The sequence below is a fragment of the Phoenix dactylifera genome, chromosome 4 (assembly GCF_009389715.1).
Source record: "Phoenix dactylifera cultivar Barhee BC4 chromosome 4, palm_55x_up_171113_PBpolish2nd_filt_p, whole genome shotgun sequence".
NCBI classification, from domain to species: Eukaryota; Viridiplantae; Streptophyta; class Magnoliopsida; order Arecales; family Arecaceae; genus Phoenix; species Phoenix dactylifera.
The window spans coordinates 5,698,653-5,716,314 of NC_052395.1; the positions used below are offsets into that span (position 1 = coordinate 5,698,653).

At 37.2% G+C, this 17,662-nt stretch overlaps 1 protein-coding gene across 1 annotated transcript; it reads right to left on the reverse strand.

The window, feature by feature from the left end:
* Window positions 1-1,376: 1,376 nt before the first annotated feature.
* LOC103717843 (kinesin-like protein KIN-14C) lies at window positions 1,377-16,992 on the reverse strand. Its single transcript, XM_008806378.4, has 23 exons — window positions 16,680-16,992; window positions 16,250-16,441; window positions 15,971-16,122; window positions 15,732-15,845; window positions 15,246-15,504; window positions 14,784-14,911; window positions 14,604-14,687; window positions 14,344-14,421; window positions 14,175-14,267; window positions 14,054-14,083; window positions 9,560-9,901; window positions 9,406-9,487; window positions 9,184-9,279; window positions 8,900-9,079; window positions 8,600-8,706; window positions 8,291-8,469; window positions 7,823-7,987; window positions 7,482-7,735; window positions 7,148-7,311; window positions 4,017-4,206; window positions 3,732-3,870; window positions 2,461-2,558; window positions 1,377-1,673 (listed from the first exon to the last, which is right to left on the reverse strand). Exons 2-23 carry the CDS (start codon window positions 16,278-16,280, stop codon window positions 1,606-1,608), a joined length of 3,033 nt encoding a protein of 1,010 aa, XP_008804600.2. The 5' UTR covers window positions 16,281-16,441; window positions 16,680-16,992; the 3' UTR covers window positions 1,377-1,605.
* Window positions 16,993-17,662: the final 670 nt, after the last annotated feature.

A 17,662-nucleotide genomic window follows, 5' to 3' on the forward strand; every position in this document is an offset into this window, starting at 1 on the left:
AACCGATGGATCCGAATCCTTGTCTTCATCTCCCTTCTCCCTCTCCACCCCTACCACCACTCCATCCTGGTCCCATGGTGGCCGCCGCAACCGCACTCAATCTCCGCTACTACAGCCTTCCTGCAGTGGCACTGCCCTCGTCACCCCAGCCGATCCAAAACCTCCTCTGACAAGCTCCCTCTGGTTCTAGTACTCCCAGCCCCAGCATGCGACCCTCCTTCCAGCCCGTACCACAAGCTCGGACGGGGCAGGCTCTTCGATGGCCCTCCTTGGCCACAAGATCGCCATCAAGATCACGAGTTCTGATTCCCTCCAACGGGAACATGAAGTCTAGAATGAGCTCACCTTTAAAGCAATATATACCTGCCATGGTTCCTCCCTAGACCAAAGGTGTGCAGTGGCTTACCACCTTAGGTACTGCATCTCCAACCAGCAAGGAATCCCTCAGGCATTGCCACCGGCAATGGTGGTGGCAGCAGGAGGCAGACCAGGAGGAGAGGAGGTGGTGGTGGCAGCAACTGGGAGAGACTGCTCTTACCAACAATTGGCGAGTGGCGTTGAGGAGAAATCCCTGCATTAGTAAGGAAAACAAAAGGACCACCTGTACGCGAAACTCCCGCTACAGCAACATCCGAGAATGGTTAGATATATATACAACCTTACCCATTGGTGCAGAAATATCATATCTTGAAACCGTAACATCTAAATCATCTTAGAGTAAGGTTACCGTTGCACCAAAAATCAACCTCCATAAAAGAAAAGAAATATTTTAATGCAAAAACTTTAAATTAATTAAATAAAAATAAATATGTGAAACCAGTAATTTTTGGTCATTCGGTCATCCAGTTCAGTTCACTGATAAACGTTACATTCGTACGGCAGAGAAGAAGCACCACATTAAAATCTTTTTTTTTTAATCTTCGTATAACTTGCCGGTAATTTCTGGCCGTCCAATTATCTACTTCGGCTCAACAGCACACATTAGGTTTGGACCATAGCGAAGAAACACCATAGCAAAACCCTTTTCCCTTGAACTTGCAACAAGACATCTTCTGTTCCAAGGAAAAACCACCCCTCTCCCAAACCAACCCACCCCACCAAAATACCACTGCCACTTCTTCTACCACTACCACTAACACTAACAGACAAAAAAAAAATATGATAATAATAACAATAACAATAACAACCATAACAATAATAATAGTAGTAATAGCGATAAGCTTCTCTTTTTCCTCCGATAAGCTCATATGCCAATAATGTTTTCTGGGAAACACAAATCTTGTTGAAAAGATTAATTGGCAATGTTATGCAATATGTAATTGCCAAAATTGCTTCATGTAGCTTCTCCAACAAGTCTGCAACATGCCAGCATCCTATTTTGCTAAAACAGGAAGAGATGCCCACAGGTTATAACTGATTAATAAATAGTGATGATTTACATATATTACATGCTTCCACCAGTGCAGTTGCTACTAGGCATGGCAAATTTCTGAGCTATAACTAAAACACGTCAGGGTCGCTGTTGACGTCTGCTTTAGCTACAGCACTGTAAATTTAATGAAACTCTAGTATTACAAAAAACAAGTTATAGCAAAAGATCTTGCTCTAGAGCAGATGTTTTGGCAGCATAGCCAATGATGCTGTTGCCTGGCTGGTTGTGGCTTTCTTGGTACCTAGGGAAATAAGAAAGCATTATCATATGCCAATGTAGCATTTCATAATATAATGCAAGTAAGAATATGTTAATAGATTCCTATGAGGATGTCAAGTAAACTGGAGCTGTGCTGATCTTCAATCAAAAACCACTTATAGCCCTTTCTAATTATCAACGATTGTTGTACTTCATCAATTAAAACCACAGTTAATAATTTTACAACTTCTCTTCATTTAAAAGGCAAACCAATTTCTTTTGCATGAGAAGTTGCAAAAAGTGTTTAAAGTAGTGTATTAATCATGTAGTAGAATGATTTGTGGTTGTAGGATTTGCTGAGGAAATCTGTGTTCTTTTTCTTCCTTTCTCTTGGTGAGATCCAGGGGCAAATCCTCATGTTCTACCTACCCACCCCACCCATTGAGGGCTGACTCCAATTGGAATCGAACCCTCCAAGTCCCCTGCCGCCCTCTTGTGCAAGTGGCAAGGGGTGACACCATCCGGGCAAGTGCTCAGTGGTTTGTTGAGGAAATCTTAATTCAAGAGGATCAGGCTTAAAATGTTGACCAGGTGGCAACTCAAATATGGAGAATTAACTGTGCTGAAAAAATAGATAAATATGTGGTATAAATATGAGCTCTTTATATTGTTTAGTTGTACAGACTCACCAGATACGATTAACGAATCTATTCTTACTCTTAATATCAAAAAAACAAACAATCTATTCTTACTGCACACAATAATTGAGTTCCTAACCAAGACAATTTCAGGTTGCAGAAGAAAGATACATTAAAGATGAAAATACATACTTGGAGACTTTGAAGGATCCTTCAATTTTGATTGTGACATTGTTGCTTGTCCACCCTTCATTGGAAGTGATCTTGGTATTCGTGATGGGACTTTATGACTGCATTTAGCAAGAATAATGTATGAATACAAATTACATGTTGATAAATGCATCTCAACATCAAAAAAAAAGTGTAACCAATTCTGATACAGGCAACTATTTCAGTAGCATGCTTTGATCATAATTCAATCCTTCATTGATAATGGTGTCTACTGTACATAAAGGAATCAGAAAGAAGGGATGAGGAAATTATATATGTGCTCAAACCTAAACAAGCCTCCTCATCTTCAGACAAATGATTTTTTTTTTTTTGCCATTAGAAGGCCCCAAGACATTTTACACAAAAGAAAAGGGATGTTTGTTTGTGATGACCTTAAAATCTTTTCTACTAGGTAATAGATTATCCTTATGCATGAAGACAAGGAATCAAGTTGTTGTAGTCAGACCCTAATTTCTAACCATATTCACCATGAAGAGTCATAACATTTATTAAGAAATAGACAGTAACAAGTAGGAGAAAAGAAAACAGAAGCAGAGGGAACCTACAAGAGAACAGTTATAGAAGATCAAAGGGCAAATATAAAATATTTGGACTCAAAATCAAAAAAAATTATATAGATTTAAAAATTTGAAAAGGGGATCTTTGCATAAATCCAACCCCTCCCAAAACATAGACGCACACAAAAAAAAAAGTATGCATTTACCTTCAAAAAGCCGAAAGTGCATGGATGTCCCTACTCCCTACAAAGGTCTAATTTGTCTTTTAGTATATCTAGTTTTTTTGAAAATTTTGTTGGGCAAATTGAAAATGTTTTACCAACAGGCATACATGTTTTTTTTTCCGGCAACTAAATAAGAAATTCGGCCTGTTTGAATAGTACCTATGCAAAATCCTCATATGGATGAAAGGGCAAAATAATATGGTAACGTTGCTCTTTCTTTGAAGGAAATCATCTAATTGCTAATGCACATAAATGAGCTTCAGATTTGCAGGTGCATATGCAAGATTTATAGATTTTGAAATGGACATATATACAGGTTTCAAACTTTTTGAAGGGTTGTAAATAAACAAGCACTTTTGGAGTTATACATGAAAAGATCCCAAAGAAAAAATAGATACCAAATATGTTGAGACTTGTGATTTTAACCATTAAGCTGAGGTGGTAAATTACCACTTGAATGAATCATATAAATTACTAGAGTCTTGTCCTTATCCTAAGAAAATGAACGTACATCTTCTCTGTTTTGACCTCTGCTGGTTTGCCCACCTCAGGGAATAGAGTTGACTCGATGGCAGAGTTTATAGAACAGTCGATTTCTGCTCCCATTGATAGACCACCATCAGATATGTCACTTAATCTTTCTTCTGAATCTGCCTCACCAGAGCCCAAAAGATCAACATAAGCAGGAAGATTCTGACCTTTATCACTTCCATTCTGATCAGAATACTTATCACTGAATTCTAGAAGTTATCAGAACATGAAGTAGCTCTAAGATTAAGTTTCACCGGCCTTATACCTGACAATCGCTGACCCTGTTGGTCGGTCCCACCTAGCGACAGAATGCCAGGAGTGGAAGAAGAGTGACATAATAAGTTATTGCCATATCTCTCACTATTTGCATTGGACCGTGTTCTAAGATCTTTGAGCAGCTGCAACTGTTCAATTTCCTCATCTTTTCTTGCTATTGTGTCTTTAAGATATGCCACCTGAATGATCAAACATAATGAACCAAATGGATCTACAATGTACATAAATAAAATATTTAAGAACCCTATTTACTCATTTCACTGTCCAAAAAGTCGAACTTTTTTTATGAAAAATGTCAGCATGAGAAAGGATGACTTCAGATGCATATTAAGGTTTACAATTATCCTGTATGCAAATAGCTAATTTACCTACAAGGATCAGAGAGAGATGCACCAATGCAGACCAACAGATACAGTACAAGCTCATATCATGCTATACCAATTTAAACCTGTGTTCAATCATTCCAAGTACTCTTATTATTGTTTCTATTTGAGATAACATGGAAAGATTCTATTTTTTTTTTTAAGCTCCTCTTCCTTTTTTAAGGGTCTAAAAGTCTTGATCTACAAATTGGACAAGGTAAGATCTATGTAAGACTTCAACAATACTATCAGAAATGAACTCCTTGAGAATTGGCAATAAGTGCAACACTCCTATGCATCATTAATGTCTATGGATCATGATTTTAAGCAATTTGTGTTGTTACGCATCAGGGTGTACAAGGAGTTGTCTAATGTGACATTTTTGACCAAATTATTTGCAACTACGTGATGCCCATGTGAAGCCTCAATAAGCATAGGCATATTGATGATCATTTTGTGTTCCTAGATTTCTAATATTTAGTAAAAATTGTCTATTATTTTTTAAATTGCCTGTACACTAGCATGAAGCAATTAAAATTCATTTATGTTGGGGGGAATAGAGTTTAAATGACCGATCATGAAACTTTTAAATACTTCTGCACCGTTTCATGTCAACCCATACCAATTGCTGTGCCAGCATGGCATGGTACATGCACCATGCCAGCCCAGGAGCACAATATGTGATATTTAATCCCTGCTTATCTCAAGAAAATATAGATATTTAAATAAGTTTAAGTGATGTATAGATCAAATCTTAGCATGGAGGTTGTTTGACTACCAACCATCTCCATACACATTTTCCTACTTTCCACTTTAAAAGTAAACTATATTTTTCTTGACTTAGGGATGCGTCCTCCTAGGGGGACTTTGTTGCTTTTGTAACATGGCATACTCACTATTGCACATACTTTAAAAAGAAGTATCAAGGATGTATATAACATGGTTTAGGTGAGTTGGAGAGTTCCGTCTTTTTTTTATAGAGAGAGAGAGAGAGAGAGACTCCTATGTAGAGAAATACTCCTAACTACTACCACAGAAACCAAGGTCGACAGTTTCAGAACCAGCTACTGTACGAGTACCTGATCGCTACCATACAACACACTCGGTAGGCAAATGTGTAATGCTATCAGTACAGCATTTTTTGGATTCTTTTTGTTTTTTCATTTTTTTTATTTTTAGGATTATTTTAACATTGATGGATGTTTAAAAGTACTATAGTGTACTTTTAAAGTACCAAATTAAGCCTTAATTACTGTTCAAAGTACACAATTAAGGTTTTATGGATGTTCGAGTACTTAATATATTTCTATTAGCAAATTTAGACATTTTAAAATTTTGAAATTTGGACAACACAAGCTGTTATTACAAATTCTATGGAGCACTTTATGGTATTATACACCTGTAGTATCCAAACGACGCTTGTACATAAAAAATTCCAATTAGCAAGTTTGGACATTTTAAAAATTTGAAATTTGAACGGTATTAGGCTATTAGCAGTAATTAGAAATTCTAAGGAACGCTTTATGGTAACATATGCCTATAATATTCAAACCACAATTATAGGTAGCTGGTAACAAAAACTTCTAGGAACAACCTAAAAGTAATACTTTATTAACTATTAGACTACGTGATCAACCATGCTAATAAATGTCAAGAAAATCATTAAATTTTAAAAGTTCCGAGCTTTTCCTTAGACATTGTCTCAAAAGACTCATACAGCACTAGCCCGTGATATCTCCTCAGTAACATTTTCAAGCTACAACCATTGACCGTCAAAGAAATGCAATGGAACAAAGAAAAATAATAACATTAGAGCTAAAACCATGTGAAAGCACAGCATACAGATAAGCTAGAGAGTTTAATATAACAATTTGTCTAATAAAAAATCAATAGTGAAACATCAGCAGTAGTTTGGAACATTCAAGTCCAACAATGTTGCATTTATTGATACATCTTTAGATGCTCAAAGTTGTAACATTATCCTTATATATCAATCAGGGCATACGATGAATTTAAATCATTATGATTTATGAGGAGAAGGAAGAAGAAAAAGGAAAGAAAGGAAGGAAAGAAAAAGAAAAGGAAAGAAAGAAAAGAAGGAAAAAAGAAGAAGAAAAGGAAAGAAAGAAAAGAAGTGAAGAAAAAGAAAAGAAAAGAAAGAAGGGAAGGGGGAAGAAGAAGAAAAAACAAATAAGGGAAGGAAAGAAAGAAAAGAAGGGAAAAAGAAGAAGAAAAGGAAAGAAAGAAAGGAAGTGAAGAAGAAGAAAAAACAAATAAGGAAATTAAGAAAAGAAGAAGGAAAGGAAAGAAAAAAAGGAAAGAAGAAAAGAAGGAAAGAAATTAAGGAAAGAAGAAGAAAAGGAGAGAAAGGAAGAACGGGAGAAGAAAAGAAAGGAAGGAAGGAAAGAAGATGAAAAGTGAAAGAAGTGAAGGAAGGGAGAGGAAAAAGAAAGAACGGAAGGAAGGAAAAAAGGAAAGAAAGAATAATAAAAAGGTGAAAGAAAAAGGATAAGGGACCCGAAACACCCTAAACCGCTCCAAACCAAGCAGAACCAGGCAGTCCCACTAAGTTCATGCTGGTTTGGCCCAGTTCTGACCCTTCACCGAGCAAAACCCCTGAACCTCAACCTGGTTCGGTCAGTACGCCCTGAACAGAGCAGTTCAGGTTGGTTCTGTGTACCTTCATAGAAACTGATTGTTATGAAAAAAGAAGACAATCCCCATAGAAAAGTAAATAGGAGAAATCGAGTAAAATAACCTGTTCCATTAAATCTTTCACATCCTTGCCCTCTTTGTTGCTCCGCGCAGCACCTAACTCGACTCCAGATACCCTTTCAGCAAACTTCAGGGTACTTATAGTCTCTGAAAATGATTCAACATCTGGATTTATCTGCACAAACATGAGTGTCTTAGCTTGTCCACCTGCAGTACAAGGGAATATGGAATCAAATTTAGTTTGGTATATAATTCAGGACCTCTGCTAGTAATTAGACATGCTAATAACTCAATCTATTGTAGTGTCCATGGTTGAAACAAATAAAACAGCTGATGCCTAAGGAACTTTGAGTTGAAACAAATAAAACAGCTGATACCTAAGGAACTTTGAAGGACTTGCGTAAGTTTGCTGTTTCTATATGGAACATGAGGACTTTTTTGAGCTAAAGCAAATATGACATCTCCTAGTGCAGAAAGAGATTTGTTAATATGCATTGCTTCCTTGAGCCTGTCTCCAGTTGCTTCAGAGCGTTCCACTCTCTCACTTCCAGCAAGATCTATCAAATGAAGACAACCCCGCAAAGTTGATCCGGTCTTTAATTCCACACCTCGAACATGAACGGTCAGAACACTGCAGCACAGAGTAATTGTAAAAGAAGCTAGAACATTTTTTTTTTCTGAAATAGCACATGCATAAGAATGATTCAAAAAGGAAGACCTGTGAGACCGGCTACTTCTTTCATTCAAAGCAGTTGAACCCACAGCCCTATTAGCTTGTCCAATTTGCATCAACTCCAGGACATCCGATGTTGATTTTACAGAGAGCATGCTTGCTTCTGGAACTGCAAGTCCATTGGGTTGGGAAGTACTCCAGATCCCAAGTGTGCGCAAGTTAAAGTGAAGACATTCTCACAAGTAAAATGACAATTTTCCATGTGCAGACTAACATAAGGAATACTCTGATGGCAACAGGTATCTCAACATTAACACTATGAAATGTGTGACATCTTGTCCCGTGATGTTTTCTTTACAAAAATAATGGGGATTTCTTTTCATTAATTGCACATCAATATTCCCAATATATTCAGAAATTATGCCACAAAAAGAATCTTGAATAATTTTCATAAGAAATAATAAAAGGTTTGGAAAGCAAAAGATAAATAAAAAGATACACATGGAAGGATATCTCTTTTGTGAACCATCATTTGAGAGGAGATCACGCACTTGTTCGTTGTATATTTCAACCATCTGAACTCCTACTTCATATGAAAAAGTGCTTCTCCTATTCCGGGAGATGTCAAAAAGGTCATTCAGAGCTCGATAGTTGACCCCCCAATACTCTTTTGACACTGAATTAGGTCCAGTCTTAAGCAAAGACAGAATTTTGAAGAAACAAGACAATAGTATAAATAAGCATATTTCCATCAGAAACAATACATTTGAGTTAAATTGACAGTAACAAGTAGTGGATGATGAGGAAAAAAAATATTCATACCATGGTGTAGGTTTTCCCCGAACCAGTTTGACCATATGCAAAGATGCACACATTGTAGCCATCAAGAACTGACCGTATTAGGGGTTGAATGTCCAAGAACACTTCAGCTGTCAAAATCAAACAAGTGTGATGCAGGAACTACAAAAATGAAAAATGCATCTTATATTTATAAACTTCTATTCTTATCTCAGTTACTACAAAATTCATCTTTAATATGTGAAACTGATAAATAAGTAAGTGCAACTTTGGAAAGAAATTCAGCAAATAGCATTAAAAAGGTCTCAGCTACAAAAGCTAAACCTTGAGTAGCGGCTGGACTGTAGACCTTGTTAAACTTGAACATTCGATGCCCATCTTTGCCTTGTTTGGAGGGATTTGCAATAAGAAGCTCACCGTTCTCACCAATGAAATCTATGGTTGTTGACCTTTTATTTTGACCAGGAAGGAATGGCCTAATGCGACAATATACTCTGATGTTTCCTAACAAAGATTGTCAAACCAAATCAAAGTCAGAAAATGTGAAGATGATAGCAATAAAAAAAACTACCTACATAATAGGTTGGTTTTGTGTACCAAATAGATACCTTTCAATTCCTGAACCTCATTGTACAGTCTCTGATTTTCTGCAAGAATTGTATGATAATTTTCAGCAGCATCTACTAATACTTTCAGCTTTAGCCCTGCATATCACAAGGACCAACATATCCACAGAGTCATCAAAAGTTCAAAACCGGCTAAAAAAATATACTAAAATCTGCACAATCTGTTTCTTTTTCAAGTGGGGGAAAAAATCTGTGAATGCTTACCCATGTTTGATATTTCTTCCCACCATCTTCTTTGAGAATTCATGACTTGATGTTTGATAGAATGTGACGCCCTTCTCAAATCCTGACCAAGCTAAATTTCTCAATTTAACTACAACGATAGCAGCAACTAATGACAAGACTGAGCATAACAAACCTGCACTGACTGAAGTTGAAAACCTATGAAATTCTGGAAGATGTGTTCCTTCTTGCTCCAGTTTTGAAGTGTTGATTCGGAAGCTGACTCAAGTTCTTTTATCTTCTTCTTTGACTCTGCTAGAAGGAATTCAACCTGCTTTATCCTCTCATCTATGTGCAATTTAGTTTCCTTTGCCTTGCTCTCCAATTGCTGACAACGATGTTCATACATTTTATTTGTCATCTCCAGTTCCTGCTTAAGTTCTGCAACGGTCTGATCTTTATTTTCATTCTCCTTCGTCAGCCTAACTACATCGTGCTCTTGAAGTTTCATTTTCTCTTCGACTTTTGACTTCTTTATCTGCAATTACATGCATGCCATAAAAATAAGGAGAGACGACATTGTTATCACTTTTAAGAAGAAATCCTAATAAGGAAGAATATAAATTAGCGAACATGATAGCATGGAATGCCATGAAGAATTGCCCCAAAACTGCCACTTTAATTGATACATATCCAAACCTACTATGAAATATGAACCAAACATTAATGCAACAAGCAGGACCCACCTGTACCGACCATTCAAGGATCAAGGAGGTATTTCTGTATAGGTTCCATCCAATCATTTATTGAATAACTATTAAGATATCATAAGGTTGGCAATAATCCGATGCATGCATCGGGCGAAATTTCAAACTGCTAGTTGATTTGTAGATTTATCTAATATGGTTGTTCTTTGAAAATAATATTCATCACGAGAATACCTGGGAGGAAAGCATTCTTCCTCTAAAATTCCTTCAAAAAAAAAGAAGGGCAAAATTCCAAACTTATGTAATTTAATATTTGAAGAGGACGCATATCAAAGTAAACAGCAGAAAATTCAAAACAGAGCAACATTGATAGAAATACCTTCTTTAGAGAATCCTGCATGCAGAATGCATGGTGTTCCTCAGTGACTAATAGCCCAACCCAGATAAAACATGTTTTATTTTTGGTAAGAAAAAAGATTATCACAAGATCAACTGCACCAATGCACAATTTTTTTAGGCCACAAGCTCCAGAAATTTCCTGGAAACTCAGATTCTCAAGAGATGAGTTGTAGGCTATCATCTACTTTTGTAGCCAGTCAGCCTATTTTCTTCTTCGTAAATGTGCTCAAACCACCAGTCGACAATCAAAATCCATCATTTCCCTTCTTCCTGAACTGTAGCCAACTAGTTATCAGGATATTATTTCATTTTCTATAATATGAGTAGCTCCAACCGAATCATAAGTAATATGAATAATGCATAGAAAGCACAATTTTTCATCTCTCCCCCTTATTAAGCATAAGTAGTCTTCCCTTAACCTTTCATCATCTTACATAAGTCCAAGATTTAGGAGAATTAGTATACACTCATTTATAATACCTGCAAATAATAAGTGGCTTATGATCGAATTACTAAATCAAGCAGTTGCTATAGGCAAGGCTAAGTAGAAGTGGATATAATTGTACTTGGCAGTCGCCCAGCCATGAAGAGGACTGTAAATAAACACAACAAGCGCATATAACCATAATCCAGGATTTTTCTGCTGCAAGGCTGCATGTCACATGCCCACACTTCAGATAAGGTACATGATATCGCAAGTAAATACATAATTAAAATTAGAGGACATAACCCACTTAGTGACTGGATATATTCATAGTTTGTTGCCCCCTAATCAAATCAGGAAACTGTGGATATGCTGCTCCTCCAATCAGCTTAAACTAATATACTCCTCATTTTCTCCACTTTGTTGCCCAATCATTACAAATTACTATTGCTCAAGTCAGTCAGCCAGTTTATTAATGGATGAGATCTGCAGTTTAATGCCTTTCCACATAGGATATTGTAATGGAAAATGTGAAGCATCCAAATTGCCCCTGTTGTTTGAAGCAGCATAACGAAAAATTTTGAAGTTGCACGAAGTGTGTGAATGTCTTTGCTGCAAGCTCAGGCAACAGCCAAACAATCATCAATTTAGGATTCCTTTAGCCTACACAAATCTCAGTAGTCAAGATGTAGTAGTCCCAAAAGGCTTTATTAAGCAACTTCTTAGTTTATCTAGAGAAAGAGAGTCCAGCTAAGATCAAAGATGGGCAAAAGAAGGCCCATGTTAACTAATCCTGTAATCTTCTCTCTGTGTAACACCCAAAAGGCCCCATCCCCCATTATTATCCTCCCTCCCCGCTCTGTCTCTTTAAAAGAACTTTCCTAGTCACCTACTATGTTCCTTACCTATTTAATCATCCTGACATGCATCTCTCTCCTCAAACTAGTTTTATTCAATTACAACTTGTTTTGATTATTCAAAGTTCACGTATTTTCTGAGTAAAGAAGTCTTTTTTTTAAAAAGGAAAACAACACCCTGTTAATAGGAGTGGGTAGCTTCCAAGTTTATGTCCAGAACTCCATGATTTGAATGAAATTCATTAGCTTCTATTCGAAGTCCAGCAAAAATGTTACTCCATACTATAATGAAGACTATTGATTTCCATTCTAAGTATAGCTGAAGACTTGCTCCATATTAAGAGGTCAATAACTTTTTTCAAAGAATAAATTGAAAGTATGGCAAGAAGCCTGCTCCATGTTAAGAGGTATCCAACCTCAATTCGTGGAGTCTAGGTCCCTAGAACTCATAAAACAGGGTGAGAACCTACTGTGAGCATGAGACAAAAATCTCATTTTAAACAAGGTCTAAGGAATTCTAATAGAAGTAACCCCACTCCACTGTCTCTCTTAATTAATTTTGCAAGAAGCATTGCCACAAAATTAAATATCAACCAATTCATATGACATAGAACAATTGTAAATCAATGTACTACCTTTTTCCTTTACTATAGAAATTTTCTTTGTGTAAAAAAATAAATAAATAAAAATTGCCTTCTTTTCATTGTCACTTTTTTTTTGGTAGTTGCTTCATTTCATTTTTTTTTTCTTCATCAAAAATGTCCTTATTTTTTGACATGTAAAAATTGAAATTATAGCCAAGTTCAAGTTGAAAAATGCTATTGACCTAATATTCAGTTTTCTTTCATTTTTTTATGTACTAGACATCCTTTCATCCTACCTATATGGAAATAATAATTGTTTAAACAATACATTTTTATTCCTACACACAATGCATGTGTCGATGTACTAGTATATGTAGAGATAATCCACAAAGCCTACTAGGCTATCAGAATAACTTGGTCCATACTTCAAACCATAACATCAACATTTAGAAGCTCCATTTCATCACCATTCAAATTCATACGCCATAATTTCCACTCCATATTATAATACCAACATCAAACACTCTGAAACTAACCATCCATATCATGGAAAAGGTCAATATTCATCAGAAAAAGGAAAATCCTCACCCGATCATTGTAACTAACAATGGGTGCTCTACTAAAAAGGAAAAAAAAGTAAGTAAACTTTAGTATCTTAGGCATATCCAGATCCTTTTTAATTGTAAAAGTAGGATACTCAAAATAAGTAGGTAACATGAATTCTAGCCCTATATAACAAGTGTTGATATCAGATAAAATCAGAAACAGAAACAACATGCATTTTAGGGCTTCCTAAATTAGCACTCAGAAAATCTAGCAACCTATGGTCGTGAATGATCAAGTTTGATCATGATCATGCATGGAACATTTCACTTTTAATTTTCAAACTACGGAATATAAAAATTCTTGGCCAAGTATTTCCTAAAATTCTAGTACAAATATAGGTGTTCACAGAGGCAACTAGACTTGGAAAAATAAGCCAGTGGCGCTGATGGTACAACTATGCTAACTTCCACACAGCTTATGTGCCACCAAACAGATCCTACAAAACAGTATCCCCATGATCATTGCTTGTCCTTCAAAAAGCAGGATAACTTGGATGAAGCAGTAAAAGGTGTCCAGTTACATAAGTGGAATTCCTCACATCCTCATATTTAGCATAAAAACGTGCATGAGCATGCCCAAGTGAGCCCAAAGACTATATAGCAGAGCTGATTCACTAAAGAAATTGATGCACTGTAGCAATATCAAAGGTTCACTTGCATTATATAGTACAAGTTGGCCAGTGCACGAGGCTCCCACAAAGGGTCAGATGTATGCAGTCTTAACCCCACTGCAGAGAGGCTACTTTCATTTTTAAACCTATGGCCTCCATGTCACAATGAAGCACTCTTAACATTGTATCAAGGCTCAACCTCATATGTCTGTCTAATATTCAAAAATAAATAAAAAACTGTAATTTGCAGCTGCGGATGAACTATAAGAAATTCAAGGGATTGGATATTCTTAGTGATAGGATGAAATAATGAGTAATTAAAACTTATGAAGAGCTAGGACATTCTAAAAAAATCAAATGAATAACAGAGTGGATAATAGATAGATAAGAAACATGTAACTCATTGAATGAAATGGTAAGTAATAAAAAATTATTAAGAGACAAGATATTCTAATACAATTGTATGAATAACATAGCAGGTAATGGGTAGATTAGAAATGAACCTTCATCAGCTTGAGCTGGTTCATAACAATCTGAAACAATAAGCACAAAATTAATTTTGTCACATCATCAGAACTATCTTAGCGTTGCAAAGCAACCCATCGGATGCGGCTGCTTACTCACCAGAGTTTCTTCATTTGTCCCATTTGCTAGTGTTTCCAGCACTCTGATTCTTGATTGATACTTCTCCTCCCATGCCTTAATAAGATTATTTTGCTGCAGACAAACTCTATAAGAAAAATGTAACATTAAATAATGTACATAATACATTTTAGGATGCATCTTATCTTACATTTATTATATGCTCTGATTGAGTTGCAACACGCCGTTCAATCTCTTGCACAACTTTTCTTAATATTAATGCTACACGCTGGGGAAAGGGAATAAATATAATGTTACACAAAGAAGAAAAAACAATGCAGAGGAAAAGAGCATACAATCTTCAAGAGCAACCAACAGTTTGAAGCAGGAAAGTACAGATCAAAAGTTCAAAATTAGAAAATAAAATGTATTTTTAGTGTAAACCAGCAGCTTGCCCTCTAATTAACATACATGAGGTGTTTCCCCATTCTTCCTATCAATGCTTTCATCAAGAATCCCATTGATGACACTAAAAAGTGACAGGGTTGGGGCATTCTGCAACCAAGAAAGGATGAACATAAATAGCTCAAAGAGAAATTAATAGCATAATAGAACTGAAGAGATTTCAAGGCTAAAAACGAAAGCACTTACTTCTAAACTGTTCGATTTCATCATTTCTGAAATCTTACGAGCGGAATGATCAGAATAATGCCCATGTTTTAATTGAAACACCTCATAGAACTTATCCCTGACCTGATGTGACAATGCAGCTGATGGATCTACCCAAATAAATAAAGTAAATTAATGTTAAACCCCTTTTTCATAACCCAAGGGATAGAGTTAAAACTGTTTCAGAGCGATATGGTAGAGCTAAAGCATAATAGAGATGAACAAATATTCATCATGACATAATGTTTACAAGCTATCAAAAATTATTGGTCAAGAAAAACTAACAAAGTATGAAATATTATTGTTAACATTCAGAGACAAGTTATTAGCAGCAACAATCCCTCTATAAAGTAACAAGATCAGAGATCCTCGAATAGAACAAATTGATTTCATTACCTGGCAAAAGAAAGGAGAAAAAAAATGGTAAAAACAGAAGAAAACTACCTGATATAACAGGGCTTTCCCAAACATGCTGCAAGTTTGTTTCTGCAAAGTTCCTCCCCCCCTCTCCAAAAACCTTAGAATTTTGGCCACATTGAATACGGTTTTCAAAAGCAGCTGCCCAATCACCTTCTGGAAGTCTCCATCTCTTCCTCAACTGGCTTCCAGGCTTGCCCATGTCATGAATACCATCTTCTCCAGGTTCAGAATTTATGTGATCCCTAAGGTACAGAAGACACTCCACAACTGCAGAGATAGATCCCTGAACCCACAAGGGGTAGCATAACCATGAACAAGTGAGTTAAAAAGGAAGTAAATTGGTGTTACATTGATACAGATGTGCAGTGAACGCAAGACTGTACACATCTTGAGTTTTTTTTTTAAGTTTATTAGGTAGGATTTAGATATTTATAAGTGCATCAAGAACGATGAACATGATACATGATCTTGGTGCTTCAAATCTTAGTTTTCTAGTGAGTACAAGATTACCTGCTCCAGGTCCATAACTTTGAAACTTGGCAGTCCCATTTCGTCCATAGCCAAAAGAAACTTCTTGACATCAGTCAGCCGCTGCTCCGAGGAAACATAAACCCCTCGTGGACTCTGTAATAAAAGTTCAGATTATAATATATGTAGGCCAGAATCATACTACACCAGGACGAAAATTTCTTTTTAGAATTATGACCACTTTTGGAAGAGCAATGAGTTGCCAAAGATTCAATTAGTACCAGTAAACTGGGATTCAGCCTGTTCAGAATGCGACATAGAACAGTGCCATCAAATAACCGTGCTCTCAGGTCCTCTTCTGAGGCTTCCTTAGTCATATTTAAGTCTGGGAACAAGCTGTTCAGCCACACTACCACATCCGATCGCTTCTTGGCTAAATATAATACAAAATAAATAAAATAAGTAATTTTGATTACAACCAGGTTCCAGTTAAAAATCAAGAAGACGGCTAGAAGAAAACAGAAGAAATGGGGCAAAAGTAAGAAGAAAGATTCCCTTACCCGCCTCGGCCTCAAGATTTTCGTTGCCCATGCCGTATCTTGCCTTGCTCTCCACTTCAAGATGTACTGTAGAACTACCAGGTCGACGACGCCATGAATTCTATAGCCTCAGGAGAAGGCAATCTCCTTAAGAAACGGTTAGACCTAAAAAATCCACCGAATGCGAACATCTTCAAAGCAATGCTGAACCCCCTGGATTCGAATTCTCATAGCAATCAGGGATCAATCTCTCAATTAACCCAAAACTACAAAAAAATAATCCTCCTAGAACTGCCATTCACGGATCCGCAACCAACTGAGGCACGGATCAGCGCAGCAGCTGGATCGAACCGAATCTTGATCCAACCGCAGATCAAAACCACAAAAAATACCCGAATCAAAACCACAAACAAGACCGAATCAAGACAAAAATTTGCGCAGAGATCATCACCTGTCTTCCTTTGCCGGCGGAAACGCGAGATTTCGCCAATTTCGGGCAGCTCCCGGGTTCGGAACGCGGAAACCCTAGCAAGGTGGAGAATGCTGGGGTTTTTCTTGGAGTCGTGCGAAATCTCCGGGCTTGATGGGTTCTTTCCTCTCTTGCTCCTTTCTTTCTTCTCTTCGTCTCTTTCTACGTCCTGGACTCGGCTCGCGCCGGCTGGTATTTATAGTAGTCGGTGGAGAGCTCCGTCGGCAGAGCTTAGGGCTAAGGAGAGAAGGAGAAGGTTTTGGCCGGTTAACGGCAGCGAGAGGGTTTAGATCTTCTTCGAGAAAACAGGAGCTTTTCTTTTACTCACTCATCTTTTTCCCCTTTTGTTTTCTTGACGGCGTTAAGTAGACTCGCTGAGTCGCAACGGCCGACCCAACGACTCCACCGGGAAAAAACGGGGGCGTTTTGAAGCTTCAAATGCGAAAAAGGTGAGACTTATTTTCTACTGAATTTGCGATATTGCCACTATTTATGCTTTCTGGTTTCGATGGAGTTTAGTGGGGCATGCATGGTATGGATGTAAATTTATTCGATTCTAGTGGTGAAGATTAAACGAGTAGTAGGTCTGGTCGATACAAACGAGAAGTGAATCTGGTGGGTCGTTTTGTTTGTTGGCCGGCACGAAGGTATGACGGCGTCAGTCTTTGCGGAAACCATTTTCAATGTATTCCCGCCCCTGGGTCTTGGACTCTGGCCACGGGGCGACGGGGGCGCTGCTTTCGCTTTCTTTGGTGGGGTTCAAACACCGCTGAGTGTGATTACCGCTACTTAGTCAAATAGGTCAATAGTCAACACAGGTCAAGCTGGTCGGATCTAGGATCGTGCTAGCTTGTTCTGGTGGTGCCAAAGTACATTAAGAACCCGTTTGATTTAGTGTAAGTGGACTGAGCAGGAGTTTAGTCTCTTTTTTCTTTTTTTCTTTTTTTTTTTCTTCGGAAAAGGGC

Bases quoted from the DNA above. Each gene is read 5' to 3' on its own strand.
- LOC103717843 (XM_008806378.4), bottom strand. From the start codon at position 16,280: ATGGGCAACGAAAATCTTGAGGCCGAGGCGG. The intron at 9,902-14,053 runs GTTCATTTCTAA...ATGTAATTGCAG, and splicing joins ACCAGCTCAAGCTGATGAAG to ATAAAGAAGTCAAAAGTCGA. The intron at 7,736-7,822 runs GTCTTCCTTTTT...TCTGTGCTGCAG, and splicing joins AGAAGTAGCCGGTCTCACAG to TGTTCTGACCGTTCATGTTC.